Here is a 17,275-nt window from a genome sequence, read left to right as displayed (position 1 = left end):
TGGTGGGAAACAAACGAAAGTCACAGCTAAAGGTCAAGCTAGAAAGCCAAGGATTTACACAAGAAAATCATTTTCTTGTAGATTCAATAAGCTCACAATTTAGATATAGAAATAAATGATTAGGCTCATAAAAATACTCAATTTCAGAATTTACCTAAGTGAAAAAATATGTTCTAGTTAGTTAAAAATATCATTAGGATGAAAGGTAAAAATTAGATTTCTTAATAACTTAATTAAAACAGATAAAAAAAGCATTATTGATGTGTTTGTAGGCCTTTAGAATGTATTTAAAAGCCTGAATTACACATTTAAAAGACATTTATAGGTTATTGTGAATGTCTTACAAATGTCTAAGTATTAATAAGCTCATAAAATGTTTGATATATTAGAATGTTGCTAAGTGGGCAAATATTTTTAAATAGGTAAAAAAAGGATTAGAATAAAAGTAAGGCTCAATGATAAGATTCCTTAAAAATACATTAACAAGCATTGGTGATGTATTTAAGCCTTTACAGGACATTCATAAGGCAATTGGCATTGGTAAAGCCTTTTGGACATCCACAACACTTTAAGTAGCCTCTATAGATGTCTTGTAAATATTAATAATATGATAATAAAAAGCATGTATCAGCATTTGTAAAGCTTTAATGAGACATTTAAAAACATTTTTAGACATTTGTAGATGTCTTACAGATAGGTGTTAATATGCTGTTTGTAGACTTTAGAAGAGTGTGATGTTTTACATATGTTGTATATGCCTCATAAGGTTTTACAAATTCTAATAAATGTCTTTGTAAACAGCATGTTGACCCTTTTAAGGCTTAACCAAAGCTTTGTTTCCACTGAACGGTCCGGTCTGTTCCGTTCTGGTCCGATATTTTGAATGTTTCTATTATAAAATGAACCCATTAAGCGAGACCGAACATACCATTTTTGGACCCTTGTTGGTTGTTGTTCCATTAAAAAATAGAACGGACCGGTTAAGCTTCTGTTGAAACTTGTTGATTGGCTGACGGTCATTACTAGAAAAGAGAACGCCAGTTGTTTGTTTTCCTCTTTATTACCCCAAGTGCTTCGTTTGTTCAAAGTACCAAAAGCCAAGCAGAAAAACATGAGCTGTTGGACGACCTCCATTAATCTTCTTTTAGCTTCACTGCGCATGTCCCCTAGCGGTCCAAAAACTCACTGAATTGCCTGTAACCATTTTAAACTGGACCGGACCGAACTGCTCAGTGGAAACGAGGCTTAAGCTTATGCTAATAAATGTTTTTAGAAGCACCATATTAACACCTTTATCCCCTGTGCTATCCCATGGGGTCCAGATGACCCGATCCTGACATTGACGTGTTATCCCTACCATGACAACGGTGGACAAAGGTGGAGAGGATTTCATGTAATCCATGGACACCAGTTAAAGGGCCTAGGATAGCACAAGGGTTAAGGTATTAGGAAGAAATCTAAAATTGGTGAGGGTCATCTCCTAAACATTTCCTACAAAGGCTTCTGAACACACTATTATTGCTAGTTTATGTCCCTTAAGTGGATTTTTAAGGAATTTCATTATAAAGCATCACCGGATGGGCCTTTCAAGCCTTTTAAGCTCGCACCAAATACCATTTTTTCCCCTTTACATTATATTTCATTTTAAAACATATTCCAACCCCCTATAGCTGACCAGATTTTGGAATTTTATTTTCGCATATACAGGTAAGGTCATCTCCATCTTCTTAACATGCTCTGAATAATTACACAACAGTTCAGAAATGATCATGTGTGACCTTTGTTACATGTTTTGAAACAGCAGAGTTCACTCCCACATATGTACAGATTTGTCAGAAAACATTGTGTGCGCCATACTGTGCTTCATTCACCTGAATGCTTCATATCAGAAGTGCATTTGAGAAAAGCGGCACCAGCGTAGCCGACTGCAGCTCCCTGCAGCACCAGCTTTTAAAACATCTTTTTCTGTCCTGTGGTTCAGTTGTAAACCAGCCTGTGTTTGTCCTCTTGGTATCTTAAAAGCGACAAGGAAAAGCTGCTTTAGTTAGTGCGGTGGCCTTCCATTATGAGAACACAGACAAAGAAAACTACGAGCAGTGCTTTGCTAAAAATGGACAAACAGTCCTTCAAAGAGCTCCACAGGACAGCGCTCCTGTTTTTGCTTTATTATCCATAATGCAGTGCAACGATCTTGAAAAATCCTCCTATAATTTAATTTCATGTGCACACACACACAATAAAATCCTAAGACTGGCTACATGAGCACGCAGCTTTTGGCTCGATCCTTTCTAATGGGAGGCGGGTGGTCGTGAATCTCAGTCCGAGGAGGCTGCTGTGAGACGCGCTTGAGGGCGTGCCGGGAATCTGCCCGTTTCAGCTGCGGCCGGTGGATGCTGGACACGGAGGCCAGTGTGGTGATGTGGAAAACATCACGGACGCTGTTCTCCGAGTACTTTGAGGTGCACTCCGTGTATGCCGCAGCTCCGATCTGCCGCGCCAAGCTGGTGCCCTTAAAACAGGAAATAGGCATTAAGACTATAAAAAACATTGATTATTCCACTTTGATGAGCACTCATCACTTCCTGTTTAAGGCAGAATAAACTGCAAGAGGAAGAAATGTCCTTCTGTTCCTGGATTTGATGCTAACTAAGAAGTACCAAAAATTGCAGTTCCTTAACCCTTGTGCTATCCTAGGCACTTTAACATTGGGAGTGGGGTCATCTGGACCCCACAGGACAGTGCTCTGAACCTTTTTTCTTCAATGATTTGTGATCCTCACTGGTGTTCATGGATTACGTGTAATCCTCTTCACCTTTATCCACCTTTGTCATGGCAGGGATAAAACATCACCGTAAGGATCGGGTCATCTGGACCCCATAGGATAGCACAAGGGTTAAGCAAACACTGAAGGCTGGTGGCAACAGGAAGCAATTGACTCCAATGACTGTTTTAAGTTGGACTTTACACTAAAAATAATATTTTCATTTTTTTTTTTTTTATGATATTTTGTTTGACAAAAAAGTAGAATTAACTACTAAAACTTCTATTTCTAGACCTGTAACTACACAATAAAATTAAAGTTAAACGTTAACATTTAAATCTGCACCTGCTGGAACTGTGCAATGGTGGATGTTTTTCTGAATTTTAATCATAAGATATATCTTATTATATTTATTATTATTTTTCCTGGTTTGAACCATTTTAAAAGTCATAAATTGACTATCGTTATTTTTAATAACTGATGCACTTCTTATTTATCTATAAATCAATTCGTTATAATTTTTTGTTTTTAATTCCAAATGAAGCACTTTTTATTTTTTATTCGTAAATTGTTTTTCCGGTAAATTCTTGTTTTTAATAAATGAATGATCAAAGAACACTTTCGTTTACCAGTGACAATGATGAGTTTCTCTTTATAATCGCTCAGGGTGACCAAACCCCACAATACGCTGTCAGAATCAGCTGATTTACGTTGATTGTGTAACACTTCACTACTGTAAAGCTGCTTTTTTTCCACTTCACAATCCACTGGAATTACTTCAATTGCATTAAGTGTTGAAGAACCATTATAGTCCAAAGAATGTTGGAGGTGAAGCACCAGTGTAGAAGGGTAAAATACAGATGTTTCTGGATCTAGTCTGTATTTTCTAGTTGTTACAGCAGTTTGGCACACTTGCTTTTAAAAGGCAGTGGATGGCAGACATGCCTGAATTTACTTTGGTTTGCATTTCCCGCTTGAGCAAACCAAACTGCCCAAAACCCTCACGATTTAAGAGATTAACAGCTGATTCTTTAGCTGCAGAACCCCTTTCATCCTTTACTCTCTTTGGTTTTCTTTTGCTTTCTTATAGTCTGTTTAGATTCACACCAGGGTTCAGTTGCAAGTGAGCCAAGACCCTCGTTTTCAGGCAGACCTGAGCTTTGTTGTTTGGTTTACAGAGTTCAGACGAGCTTTCACACGTTCTGATATGGGACTAGAGAGGGACATTAGCATTGTGCCTAATCCACTTTAAATTTCCTTAGGGATTAGTAAAGAACTATTCTATTCTATTCTATTCTATTCTATTCTATTCCATTCTACTCTATTAATCCGGCATACTTCTGACACTTATTGCCTGTTCCTTAATGTGCACTGTCCCACTCAAACAAACAAATAAATAAAATAAACTAACAAACTTTTTTTTTTATATTTCAAAGAAATATCTGTTTTTTAGACTGTGTCTATTTATTTAAAACCTTAAGTAGATTTCACACACACCAAACAGTTTTATATCTTAAAAGATTCAGCTTTTCTTTTGAAAACACCACGTATCTGCTTCATTTAGGAATAGCAGCTGGTATTTTAGTTGTCGATGCCAAACAAACATTTATTGCCAACTTAGAATCAATTGTGTTTGTCCTTTTGCTTTAAGCCTGGGTTTGCTTTTCTTCCAAAGCATTTAATTCCTAAAACAAGCCGCAGAGAGCTGGAACCAAACCCTAAAGTAAACATAAGGGAGATTTATTTTATATAATTTAAATTAATATACCATAAACGTGCGGCTGCTCTCAGAGAAGACCTAATTTCATTCAGTGAAGCAAAGGATTGCATTTATACAACATTAAAAACATTTTTTTTTTTAAAGCATGTAAGAAGGTGCTTTCAATAAATGTCTTATTGTAGGCATTTCTGCAACAATATTTAGTTTTATTATCTTATTTGTGGTCAGAAAGCGCTAAAATAATTATTCTAACTTTTTTCAATATTACCAGTTTACAGACTTGCAGGGACAAAAAGAAAATAGCCCCCACACTGCCATGAATTATTCAATCTTTGCAACAGTAAAACCTGAGTATAGAAGCTCTCTGCAGCATTTAGCACCACCTTAAATCTGGAGGGTGGAAGCTGCACACGGAATTTTCTTTCCCCCCCACCTTGTCCTCTCACTGCTTATCTCAGCATAGAGCAGGAAATTAGTGGGGAGATTTATGGTCACCGTTGCTTCTTCAGCTGTAAGAAATGGCACTCATACTCTGTCAACTTGAGTTTTTGTCATATGCATCTTTTTATATCATTGAATTTTTCTGCAATTGAAAACCTGCACGGTGTGACGGCGTAGGTGTGCACCCATCTGTGCTGGAGAAAAGCCACATTACACGAGTATCTACCTGCCAAATGAAAGAATGCGCTTCAGTCAGGCAAAATATTAAACGTACGAGCGGCAGAATCAATGAGGAAGTTTGCATTTCTCACTCCAACTTTCATTAGATTAGGAGAATATTTGGAGGCTTTTAGACCCCTTCAGGCTGTTTTTAAAATCCCCCTTTGGAGCGTAGATCATAGGGGGAAAAAAGCGGTGCAGGCTTGGCTTCAACCATTTCAATGAAAACATTAGAAAAACATACATCCTTTGCAGGTATCATCAGCTGAGAGGCAAGAAGCAATTAAACATCTATTGCTTTATGTTGCACCAGCATGAAACATTTTTGATGCAACTTGAATAAAAGACCAAGAGCTGAACAGCCTCTGTACCTGTGTTTGTGTAAAAAGGTTGGAATAAATAAAAGTTTACCAATAAGAGACGGGAGACTAGTTTTGAGATTCCCCTTTAAAGACTTGGAGGTGAGAGCTGGACTTACTGACCCCTCTACGGTGGCCCTGAAGTGCAAATCACTTGTCGCAAAAAAAAAAAAAATTAAAGATCACAAAAATTTAAAAAAGCAAAACAAATAAATACAAAAACAGCATTTTTATTTTAAAAAACCAAGCAAAGTTTCAGAAACCGAAACGTAAAAAACATTTCAGAAAACAAAGAAAACAAAGTGACATGTTAAAAACACATGTATGAAACACACATGTTTAATACATAAACATGTGTGCATTTCTGTAGTTCCACTTTCAGGATATTATCTACAAATTCAAATGAGAGTCGCTTACTTTTTTTTCTTCATTAAGCGAGAACAAAATCTCCGTGTCATCTAGAATTGCAATAAATGAGTTTAATTTCAGCCTCGAAAAAAGAATAAATACAGTTTTGTTGACAGAAAGCTGCAAAGAAATTGAGAAATCCATTTACATGGAAATGGACTATTTAAATTCTTGCCTGTTCGCTGCTCCGAATCGCATCAAAGGCTCTGGAATATTACACAACTGCTGTTTGTCTTTTGTGTTTGGTTCAGACTCTTTTGTATTCTCTGTACTTTCATATTTGTTAGTTATGATCGGAAATAAACTTCCTTTTACAGACTCGTTTTCAAAAATGTTTGATGTTTTGTCTTTGGATGACAGTATGTTTAAATTTGCATAAAAAAGTTTGGCCATACAGGAAAAGCATGTCCATTTCAAACCATCTGATTGAATCAGACTGTAAGCTTCATGCAGCTCGGCCTTTCGCTCACCTGCTCGTGGGTGACGGGGATGAGTCTGTGTTTGGAAAGCTCTCGCATCACGTTGAGGTCCGTTCTCATGTCCAACTTGCAGCCGACCAGCACCACTTTGGCATTTGGGCAGAACTCCTGTGTTTCACCGAGCCACTTTGTAGAGCAGACACACAAGCAAACACAAATGGCATGAATTTGTTTTTTCGTTTTTCTTGTTTACCCTAAAGTACCAAACTCAAAGTTCTCAGTTCCTCTTTTTCTGCTCCTCTTAAAAGACTCAATCTAATGAAAACTGTGTTTTTAACATGTTGTGGCTTTTGTCTGATGATGGAGGGAAAAAGTTAAGTAAATGTAGCTCAAAATTGCATTTCTGAGTATTTCTTTGTCCAGATTGTTTTGGATCAGGAGCAGAGAAAAAGTATTTGTTACATAAAAAATACACAAACTTTACAGCTGTGTAGCTCCAACATTGCTCGCCATTTTTGTTGCACTGGTAATGTTAGGTTGGGGGTGTGAGGGGCTGTAAGCTAGAGGGAGCATGTAAACAGAGAGCTCTCAGCAACAGGAAAGGGGAAGTAGTGATGGAGTTGCTCTCAGAGGCAAGTTTTTGATGAACTGCTACCGCTCTGCAGAAACAATATCCCAAAAAACTACAGATTTCTTGACCCTGACTAAAAACATCATAAAGACCACTGGGAACGCTTTTAAACGGGATCAAAAGTAGTTGGACTTTAAAGATTTTATATTTTCGATAAGATAGTGGATCACACCAAAACTTTAAACTTATGCAACACATTTAGGCATAATAAGTCTAACTGCTGAGGAAAAAAATCAAAAAAATTCTAAAAGACCTTTTCATACTATAAGCAGGAAACATGTTCGTGCAGCCCTTCAAGAGAGAACTTTAAGCCCAAAAGATCTGAAAAGGTGACCTTTCAACCCTTCTCTTTTGCACCCCCACATAAAAAAACATTTTCCCTGTTAACCACACCAACTTTTAATGTTAGATCAATCACATTATAGCATTTGCACAAGTAAACATTGAAAAAACACTGAGCAGGTGAAAGTGAAAAAGCTCCAAAAGCTGCAAGGCGTGCAAAACCTGAGCTGCAGGAAGTAAACAATGTCATTTTGTGAAAACACAAACTTGGGTTAAACTCCAGGATTGACTTGAAGTAGAGTAATTGCAACTGAACTTTAAAACATGCTCCTTGAAACGTTTTCCTGCTCATCCCAGTGGCTTAACTTGGAAGAGCATCTATGTTTCAAGGAAAACACTATGACTAAACTTCAAGTCCAAGCCACCTGGATGAATGAGAACCTTCACCGACACTCCAAGATTGAGAAATGTGTTCTTACACATCAGAGTTTTGGGGGGAAAAAACGTACTTTTCTTCTTTCTTACTTGTCTTATGAAGCTTGAACCAGCCTTTAAGGCCTTCACATAAATCCCTAAAAGGTTCAAAACATCTTTTGGATTAATTTAAGTAGGTCTTGTTTGTGTGCTTTTGACATTTTTGGAGATCGTTTTTATGTAAAACCTACCGGTAATCCTGATACACGTAGTAAAACATATTTTCAATTTCTAGCCTTTAAAAACCTGGCAAACAGAAAGAGTAATATTGATGTTTGCATTTATTTATTTTTCAGCAATAGATGTGAGTTTTTCTGGCTGCAGGGTAAATAAATGCAGGTTAGAGGCGGTAAATTTGTATTTAATCACCTCGCTAGAAGCCCAGAGCAACATCCTCGTAGCATTTAACAGTTTTGTCTGTGTGCTAGTCTGTTCACAGCAGAACATAACAAAAAGAAAGCAACATTTTCTAAAATTTCTCAAACTTGTAGCCATTTGAACTCTCATTTGACCAGAAATGTAATTACATTTCCTCAGAAAAAACACAAACACACTCACACATATAGATTTGATTTCAGACTGTAGTGGCTGCTTTGTGATGCGTGGGGTCATAGATTCAGGAAGAAAACTGGGACAGAGCAGAGACTGACACTATTGAGCTCCTTCCCTTTCTGCTACTTTCTAAGATTGCTTTCATTATCTGCTCACACACCATTTTTAGAACTGTTGCTCCATTTGTTCTGCCTCCACAAAGACTTCTTTCTCTCCTGGATGCCTGTGTCTCGCCGGCGCTTCGCGTTCCGGCGTGCTGTTGTGCTGAGCGAGCTTCTGCTTTTCAACAACAGCAGCAAAACTGCGCTCATCCGCTGAACAGCAGCAGTTTAAAGTCACAAAAGGCCTGTGGGAGCAGCACTTACTGATGCAGTAGCCGTTAAGAACCGCGAGCTGATAGACAGATTTATCAGGAAAACAAAAATTAAGATTTGTTTCCTACAACCTGAACGGAATCAGTAATTATTGCATCATTATTGAGTTTATTTATGAAGCAATAATATATCGTGAGTGATGGTTATCTGCATTAATCTCATTGGATAGAAAACTTAGGGAATTTTGTGGTATTTCTGTGGTAAATACAACAAGCTTTGTGCAGCTTAAAAGACCTTTATCATGCTATTCTGAAGCCTTTCAGAGTAAACTATATCCATTTATATGATAATATATTTCCTTTGGCGGACTAAGGAAGACATTTGTGATGAAATATAAGTTATTTTCACAGTTTATTTCCTACCCAGAAGTAACACAACGCAATCTCTGAGGCTCCGCCTTTCTCTCCTTGTGGGTGCCGCCCATTTCATGACGTCAACCTAGAGTCAACCTCAGCAGCGTGTCTGCGTTTCGCCCACGAAAACAAACAACACCCAAACTTTTGCAAAGATTGATATCGCATATTGTGCGTATAAAACGAAAGCGCTTTAGACGATCACCGCCAGCTCCATGGAGAAAGTGGGTGTGTGTGTTTGCGTGGGGGCGTTACTGAAGGGGCTGATTCTCACTGATCTACATCACAATGTGAGAATCCGCTCCTTTCCGTGGATTGGGAGGGGCTTGGATTGGGAGGGGCTTGTGCTCAGCGAGAAGTGTTTTAGAGGAATACTCAGAGATGCATGAATGGATCAAAATACCACTTTGAGGTTGTTTTTCCTGAAGTATTAACATTGTAACACTTAAAAGCTCAAAAAGTTGATTTTGCATTATTTGAACCCTTTAAGTGTTCGCTACGACCTGTCGCATGAACATTTTAGCGGTCTACGACCTTGATATTTCCTGCAGGTCCCCTGCATACAAGTTTGCCGGTTTTTGCCCTAAGTTGTGACTAAGGCCTAAGACTGACTGCTGGACTAGGAAATGCCTCAGTTTGAGCTTGGAAAAAGTGGCATCTTTACAACCAAGAAAGGTGGCAGATGATGGATGGACACATGGTTGGATGCTTTGATCAACAATAAAATGTAATTCTAAATAGTCATAAATTTAATAGCTTTATTTCCAATATGGATTCTGTAGCAGAAAGCGTTCAGGCCTCACACACGAGATCGTAGAAGTGTGAGGTTGGAATCAATTCAGGAGCTGCCTGGACCTGCAGTTTGATTTTGCATGATAAAGTCTGTCTCTGGAGTTCAGAGCCTCAAAAAAGGCAAAAGCAGAGAATGGTTATTTGAAAGTTTACCAGATTCTAACAAACAAGGATGAAAACTGAATTTTTTTTTTACAACGAATTTCACAAAGGTACACATTGGCATGCAGAGCAGATTTGGACTTCCTGGCAATTGTATCACACATTTCACTTTGCTAACTATTGTGTTAGGGCTGCACAATGGTGTAGTGGTTAGCATTGTGGACTCACAGTGAGAAGGCCATAGTTTGAATCCGGACTGTGTTCTTTCTGTGTGGAGTTTGCATGTTCTTCTTAAACCAAAAACATGCTTCAAATGTTAATTGATGACTCTAAGGTCGAATCTGAATTGTTCTCTACCCTTCTGGCTCCTGGCTATTGCTCTAATTGTGTAGGGGCATTTAAAGCTGTAGCTTAGACTGTAAATAGGAACTAGATATACTGACCCCTCCCCCCTCGCATTCCAAACAGGACGTACCTGCTGGCACCAAGAAGCAAAAGTCCCATAGACAACAGACTGATTATATTTGTCAGAAAACCATTCTTGCTTTGATGCTTTTTTTTAACGTCTTTATTTTTATCGCAACTTATTCAAGGTATCAATCGACCAATCAGAGTCCTCAGTAAAAGTATGTGGTGCCCACTGGTCCCCTACCTCGAACATTTGATTGACAGATTTTCCCGAGCCGTTTTCAGTGGAAGGTGAATGGATTTCTAACAATCTTACTCATGATTGGCGACTGTAGTTGCCCTAGAAACGTGACTCAGACCGACTCGGACCAATCACTGTTGACTGGCTCCAAATGCTGGCACCCGTATGGTGGAACAATGGCGTCTGAATTGGCTTCATTGCGACGGAGCCAGAGGTAAGGCTTTTTGAATGGGTGACATCACACCCGGCTGTCCATCTCTATATACAGTCTATGAGCTGTAGTGGTGTCCGAACTTGTTTTTTTCAAAGAGGAGCCGTACCAAGTTAGAGCTGGCTGTCCCTGTGGCGGCAGAGTGACCTGTGTCTTAGTTGTGGCGCGGAGGAGAAACGCGTTTCTTCACGTGGGTGTGGCCTACTGTACAGGAGTTTACATTTAAATGTAAGTGTTGAGTTTTTGTTTTAGAATGACTTTTTTAAAGTTATAAAACCAATGTTGTGCTTTTCCCAAGCACTGGCAGCTACGCGCAAACGTAGATGACCGGCGACCCTTGATGACATCATCGAGCGGTAGCAATTGTAAGACACTATTTTTTTCCATATCGCTCTGCTCGGAGGGATACATGTGAGGGCATGGAGAAGCCATAGGGGTAAAGAAAGAAATTCAGATTTGGCCTAAATTGGCTCTTGTGTGAGAAACGTGCAGTTTAGTTAATAATCTTCCACAGCTGTTTTCATTTCTGTTATATGTCTTGTTTTCAGATTTGCCCTGTCAGGTCATCTGCTCTGTCACCATGGCAATCATGGGTTTTGTCACTAAATGTTATTTAAATATTTAAGTTTCTTCCACCAAGCCTGGTCTACTGCATATTGGGTCCTACGCCATCGGTTCCTGACAATAACAAACTCAAAATCAAGACATTTACATAGGCTGAGGACAGTTAACAGGACTGTGGATGATTATTAATATAGAGTGACTAACACGGAACAACTCAAAACATGGCCAAAAACATCACTAAAAACCCAAACTATAAATCGCACAATCCTCACACTCTTGTTGTGAATTTGAGTGTGTGGCCTTGCAACAGACAGGCGACCTGTCTAGGGTGTATGCCGCCTTCACCCAACAGTAGCTGGGATAGGCTCCAGCAACCCCGTGACCCCATGAAGGGAATTGTTGATATGATGTCTAAAATGTATTAATGTAATTAATAATGTGACTAAAAAAAGCAAACCATTGTGATATTGTGTCTGTTTTCAGACGTCTGAAGCTGAGCAAAATTTTCACTTCAATTCAAATATTTAGAAAAAAAGGGGAAGAAATATAAATTCAACTGCATGTAAAGATTATTGTCAAAACGTATCAAGACTCAATTGATGCAGCAGAGTTTGACAGTGTTACCCATGATCTGCCATGATTGAATTAAAAGTTTTTAAATCTATTTTTCCCAAATTGTGTCGTAGTGAAAGATTATATGCACATTTAAAGGCCTAATTTCATAATTTATTGCCAGGGAGGGAAATTTAAACTCCAGAAATAGAACAACGACAACAGCTGTCTACTCTTTTCACACCATAACATCATCAGGAGTGAATTTGTTGAGAAGCAGAATGTGAGACTGTGCTGCAGGTGTGAATTGTGAAGCCTGGGTGACGCTAGCTTCTACAAAAATGCCAAAATCACACATCTCCCAGGAGGATATCACGTTGTCTCACAAAGATCCATGTTGTGTGTTTCATCTGTTTGCTGTTTCAGTGCTGTGGCTCATGGGAGAAGAAGGTTAGTCATTATCAGCATGTGCTGACATCTGTGGTTATCTTAAAGCCTGCTGTAAGTACAGCCTTGCTCAGACAGACAGACAGACAGACGGCTGGAGGCTCTCATTTTCTGCAGATGCACGTCTGCAAAATGGATTTCTCTGTGTTTAAGTCGGTTTTATGGGCCACACTTTTGAATTGTATTCGGTTTGAAAGTTGCAGTAAAATATTTACTCTTCCAATCATGATTGGTTCTTTTTTTTAATTCAGTTCAGTTCGACTTCCCTCAGCTTTTCAAAGGTGTGCAAAGAATTGAGTCCGAGTGACATTTAGAAAAATTGACTGTGATGTTTTTTTTTTAATCAGTAAAACTCAAGTGTAAATCTTTACTCTCAGTTTATAACCACTCTTATTCAATTGCAACCACTATTTATTACATACTTCCATAAATTTTCGTAAAATTAAAATTGCTACATGTAGGATTGTCAAATTTCTGCAGAAATGTAGTTTTTCATGACTCAAATGAGGAGTTTAACAGATCTTGTGGTGATGTTCAGAGTTTATAAAAACGAAATTGTTGTGTTGATTGTTCCAGTGTGTATTTTATTGATAAATATCAAAATGAACCAAACTCATCGACCACTATATTAGGCACACCTGTCCGACTGCTTGTTTATGCAAACGTTTTAATCAGCCAATCACATGTCAGCAACTCAATGCATTTAGGCATGTAGACATGGTCCAGATGATCTGCTGCAGTTCAAACTGAGCATGACTTTGACGGTTGTCGGTACCAGACGGGCTGGTCTGAGTATTTTAGAAACTGCTGATCTACTGGCATTGTCACCCACAACCATCTCTGGGGTTTACAGAGAATGGCCCGAAAAAGAGAAAATGCCATGTATTGATGGTTCAGGCTTTCTTGGCCCATTTCAGGCCCCTAAGTACTCATTGAGCATAGTTACAACGCCACAACCTACCCAAGTGTCGTTTCTGACCATGTCCATCCCTTCATGACGACAGTGTACCATCCTCTGATGGCCTACTTCCAGCAGGATAAGGCACAATTTCATAAAGCTGGAATCATCTCAGATTGGTATCCAGTGAGTTCACTGGACTCCAATGGCCTTCAGTCACCAGATCTCAACAGAGGACCTTTGGGATGTGGTGGAAGGGGAGATTGGCATTATGGATGTGCAACTGTGAGATGCTGTCATATCAATATGGACCAAACTCTCTGAGGAATGTTTCCAGTACCTTGGTGAGTCTTTGCCATAAAGGAAGCAGTTCTGATAGCAATAGGTGGTCCAACCCGGTACTAGCAAGGTGTACCAAATAACGTGGCCGGTGAGTGTATGTTTGCATTTTTATACTTGGTTGTTGTTGTTTTTTTGCTTCATGCAGTTGCAATTTTTCTTGTAATCTTTATTTTCAGCCCAAAACAAATTGTGTTGTCAGATTTCTTATCATAACAGCCGTCAGTCATGCTGTGACTTCAAAATAAGATGCTTGAAAAGACGAAAGAAGACGGAGATAGTTTTGTGAAAAATACAGGAGAAGATCTGTAGATATAAAAGGTTTAAATGATAAAAAAAAAAAAAATCAATGTGACAACTGGTTAGACACTAAGATTGCATTTCAAATGTAGGAAAACAGATAAAGAGAAAGATTGGAGAAGAGATTTGAGATGGTACAAAAGCACAAAGGAAGTCATAGGGAGTGTGTTTTTGTAGCTGAGAAAGAACAGTCCCTCTGAATGGGAAATTGGAGGGTGCAAACATTGATTAAGCTGAAAGCTGTCACAAATGGAAGAATACAAAGTGCTACTGTAAGGGTGTTATTTGAGGATCACGGCTTAGGGATGAAAAGTACGCCTGAAGCAAACCAAAGAGAGGGAGAAACAGTACAAGAAGGCAAACTGAAGCCTAAAATGTTGACGCTTACAAACCCATAAATTCCTCTCCTTTTCACTCCAAAAACCAAATAAAGCGACCCTTCAGCGTGCCACTTAAACATCCTCAGCATGCATCTTCAAAAGGCATATTCAGTCATCTAATCAGGTCAAAGTTTAAGTTGGCTTTCAAGTCAAGCCCTTATGGATGTGAGAATTTGCTTGCCATAAAAGATATGTGCTTTTAGTGGCGTTGCGGATGTCATTGATGAATGATGGTGCTGGCAGCAGGAATGCCTGCAGACTGAAAGGGGGTCAAAACCTCGACATGTCTGATGTTCAACCGTCCCACATAAATGAGCAACCTCCCCCGGACCTGAAAACGATGCTGCAGAAGCCGCTTAAAATGTCCGTGTTCAGAGAGTTCTCGCTATCGTTCTTTTATGCTGCACGTTTTTAAGTGAAAGTGTGGCTGAAAAAGGGAAAAAATAAATTAATCTAACAGTCTTAAAAAGAACTAATATGACTATTTTAACTATTAGTGCATGTTACTTGAGGTTTAGAAGTCACAGTTATGGTATTATTGCAAATATAAAAACCTAGCAGATCATTTTAAACATCCAAATTATGTAGGTACCAAAAAAATTTGAATTTCAAATATACAATAGATTCTAAGTAAAAAATACATTTTTCCTTCATGGTTTGTTATCCAGATATACAAGTAGTTTTTTATATGATTTGTTGTGTTGCTTTTCTTATCTTAAACATCAATTTCCATCATTTATAAAAACTTTTTTTTTTTAAAATTATATCTTAAAGCGCTTTATTTTACTTTTTTTTTAGTTCACACATTAAAATGTCTTTAATATTTAAATGACTGTTAAACTGTATTTATTATCCTATTGTATGCTCATATCTATAGATTTTATTTCTTTAATTTCTTCTTTAGTTCTAATTTTTGCTTTTAAGGGGCACACTTGAATAAGCTAAGCTTCTGCTTGTTCTGTTTTAAACGTGTTTATTTTATTATTATTTTTGTTTTCATCTACAATATTGTACCATGTTGACTTCATTATTACATGTTTAAAACAAATTTTAATAAATAAATACATCAAGTAAATCATATTCTTTAAGTCATAAACTTGTAACTCTAGAAAGAATGTGTTAAATCAACTGTACTGATTACTCTAATTGACCTTTTAAGAAGCCAGATATATAATATAATTTTGCCTTTTTCCGCTCCCTTTAAGGAAAATAATCAAACTCTAATATATTCAATATATTCAATGTGTCATGTGTGTGTCTTGTAAATAAGGTGCAAAAATGTTCATTTATGATTAAGAGCAAATATGTCAAGACATTTTTTCTTTATTTTCTACTCAATTTATGTGTTAAAATCTTAATTAAATTTGATATATCAATGCATTTTTATTTGTATTGTTTTTTCCTCCGATTTTTTTTCTGCAATTGCTTGAAATAAACCAAAATCCATCAACACTGTTATTAGTCGCCCATACTGTCACACAACAGTTTGCGTACTTGTACATTTTCCTGCATTTTTACTAAAAATGTGTTGTGTTTTTTAGTATTACAGGTGACTTGGACACTAAAAGAATGTCGAACACCTTTTCTATTTTAAGATTACTATGATGACTTTAATTTTCTGAGAATATTTTAGCTTCTCAAAACTTCCACCAGGCCAAAACTATGCTTCATAATTTACATTAAAGATAAAATCAAATAAATAAAAAACATTGCAGATGTTTTATAAAAAAAAAAAAGAAAAATTAGAATGAAAGAAATTGGGCCCAGTACTGATCCCTGTGGGACTCCTTGTGACTAAGAAAATCGAAATACTTTAGTGACAAAATGAAAAATTCCTCTGCGCTAACTGCTGCCTCACTCACTGCTCAAGTAAACAGTCAAAATAAAGCGTACCATTCACATTAGTGAATTAGAAGCATTTGTTTCTTCTTTACTCTGTCATAGCAGCCTGTTATACCTTGATGTTGAGGCCATGTTGGAAGAAGATCAAACGCCCACACTTCTGTGATGCGGCACTGACCTTTTTCAGCACGCTCTCCAGCGTCTCTGGACGGCTGATGTCGAAGCAGATGAGCACGGCGTCCGAGTCTGGATAAGCCAACGGCCGCACATTGTCATAGTAGGTTGAACCTGAGAGAGAAAACCAACACTTTTGTTATTATTTTAGTGGTTTAAAATGTAAAAACTATATACGTATTTCAAAATATTTTGGAGCTTTTTTTATGTACAATTTACAAATGACTTGATGAGCTCTGTTTTGTCTGACCATCCTGATTAGATAAAAGGTCAAGCACGGGATATAATGACTGCCTCACACAAAGCATCACCTGGTATTTCACTGTGGAATGTTTTTTGTGTTGTTGTGTGGGGGGCACAGACTGAATCGAGTATTGTGACTGGAGCAAAGGGGGACATTCCTCCCCAAAGAGGACAACATTCCCTCTGCATTTTCATGATTGTTTGCAGCACTAAGTGCTTTTGTCACCATCACACAGCGTTGGCAACATCACAAAAAAGACCAGCTCAAAAGTAAATCTGCAGAGACCACAGCCGCCTGAAACGCACACCCAAAGCAAAGCCAGTTCCTACATCAGTCAAACACAACATATTTGTGTGTAATTGTGTAAAACGGGTTTACATCTTTAAATAATAATCTTTAATTAATGGTTGGCCCTGTTGGATGACACATGTCAGCGGGAAATAATATATTTCAAATTAGATTTATTGAAAGTTTAACCTCTAAAAACTTTTTTCAGCTAACAGATAGAAGTGACATATTTTATATGACCCTTTATATTTATGATTTGGACTATTTGTTTCACATTTAAATACTGTTGCAATGTTAAATTTCTTAGCCCTTAAAAAGCATTTTATTATCTTTTTATTAAAAAGAAAATTCCACATTATTTCTGTGAAAATTTATTAATAACTAATGGATCTGGATCAGTAAAGTACTACTGAATTGTAGTGTATTTGTTACCTGTGCAGAACCAGATAATCAAACTATTGGACAATTTTATCTAATTTTTTAACAAATGAAGTTGTTGT

The 17,275-nt window shown here is 37.7% G+C and overlaps 1 protein-coding gene across 1 annotated transcript in view; it reads right to left on the bottom strand.

The window, feature by feature from the left end:
* Positions 1 to 1,637: 1,637 nt before the first annotated feature.
* Positions 1,638 to 17,275, bottom strand: part of LOC101155643 (rho-related GTP-binding protein RhoN) — a 29,804-nt gene continuing 14,166 nt past the window's right edge. The window contains exons 3-5 of the mRNA XM_004080241.4: positions 16,248 to 16,357; positions 6,379 to 6,513; positions 1,638 to 2,509 (exon numbers count right to left, since the gene is read on the bottom strand). Coding sequence (XP_004080289.1) covers positions 2,255 to 2,509; positions 6,379 to 6,513; positions 16,248 to 16,357 — 500 coding nt within the window. The 3' untranslated portion in view covers positions 1,638 to 2,254. The remainder of the gene's footprint in view (positions 2,510 to 6,378; positions 6,514 to 16,247; positions 16,358 to 17,275) is intronic.

This window comes from Oryzias latipes, chromosome 19, assembly GCF_002234675.1.
Source record: "Oryzias latipes chromosome 19, ASM223467v1".
NCBI lineage: Eukaryota > Metazoa > Chordata > Actinopteri > Beloniformes > Adrianichthyidae > Oryzias > Oryzias latipes.
Note: the sequence above shows the minus strand (reverse complement) of the source record. Positions and strands in the feature narration are given on the sequence as shown.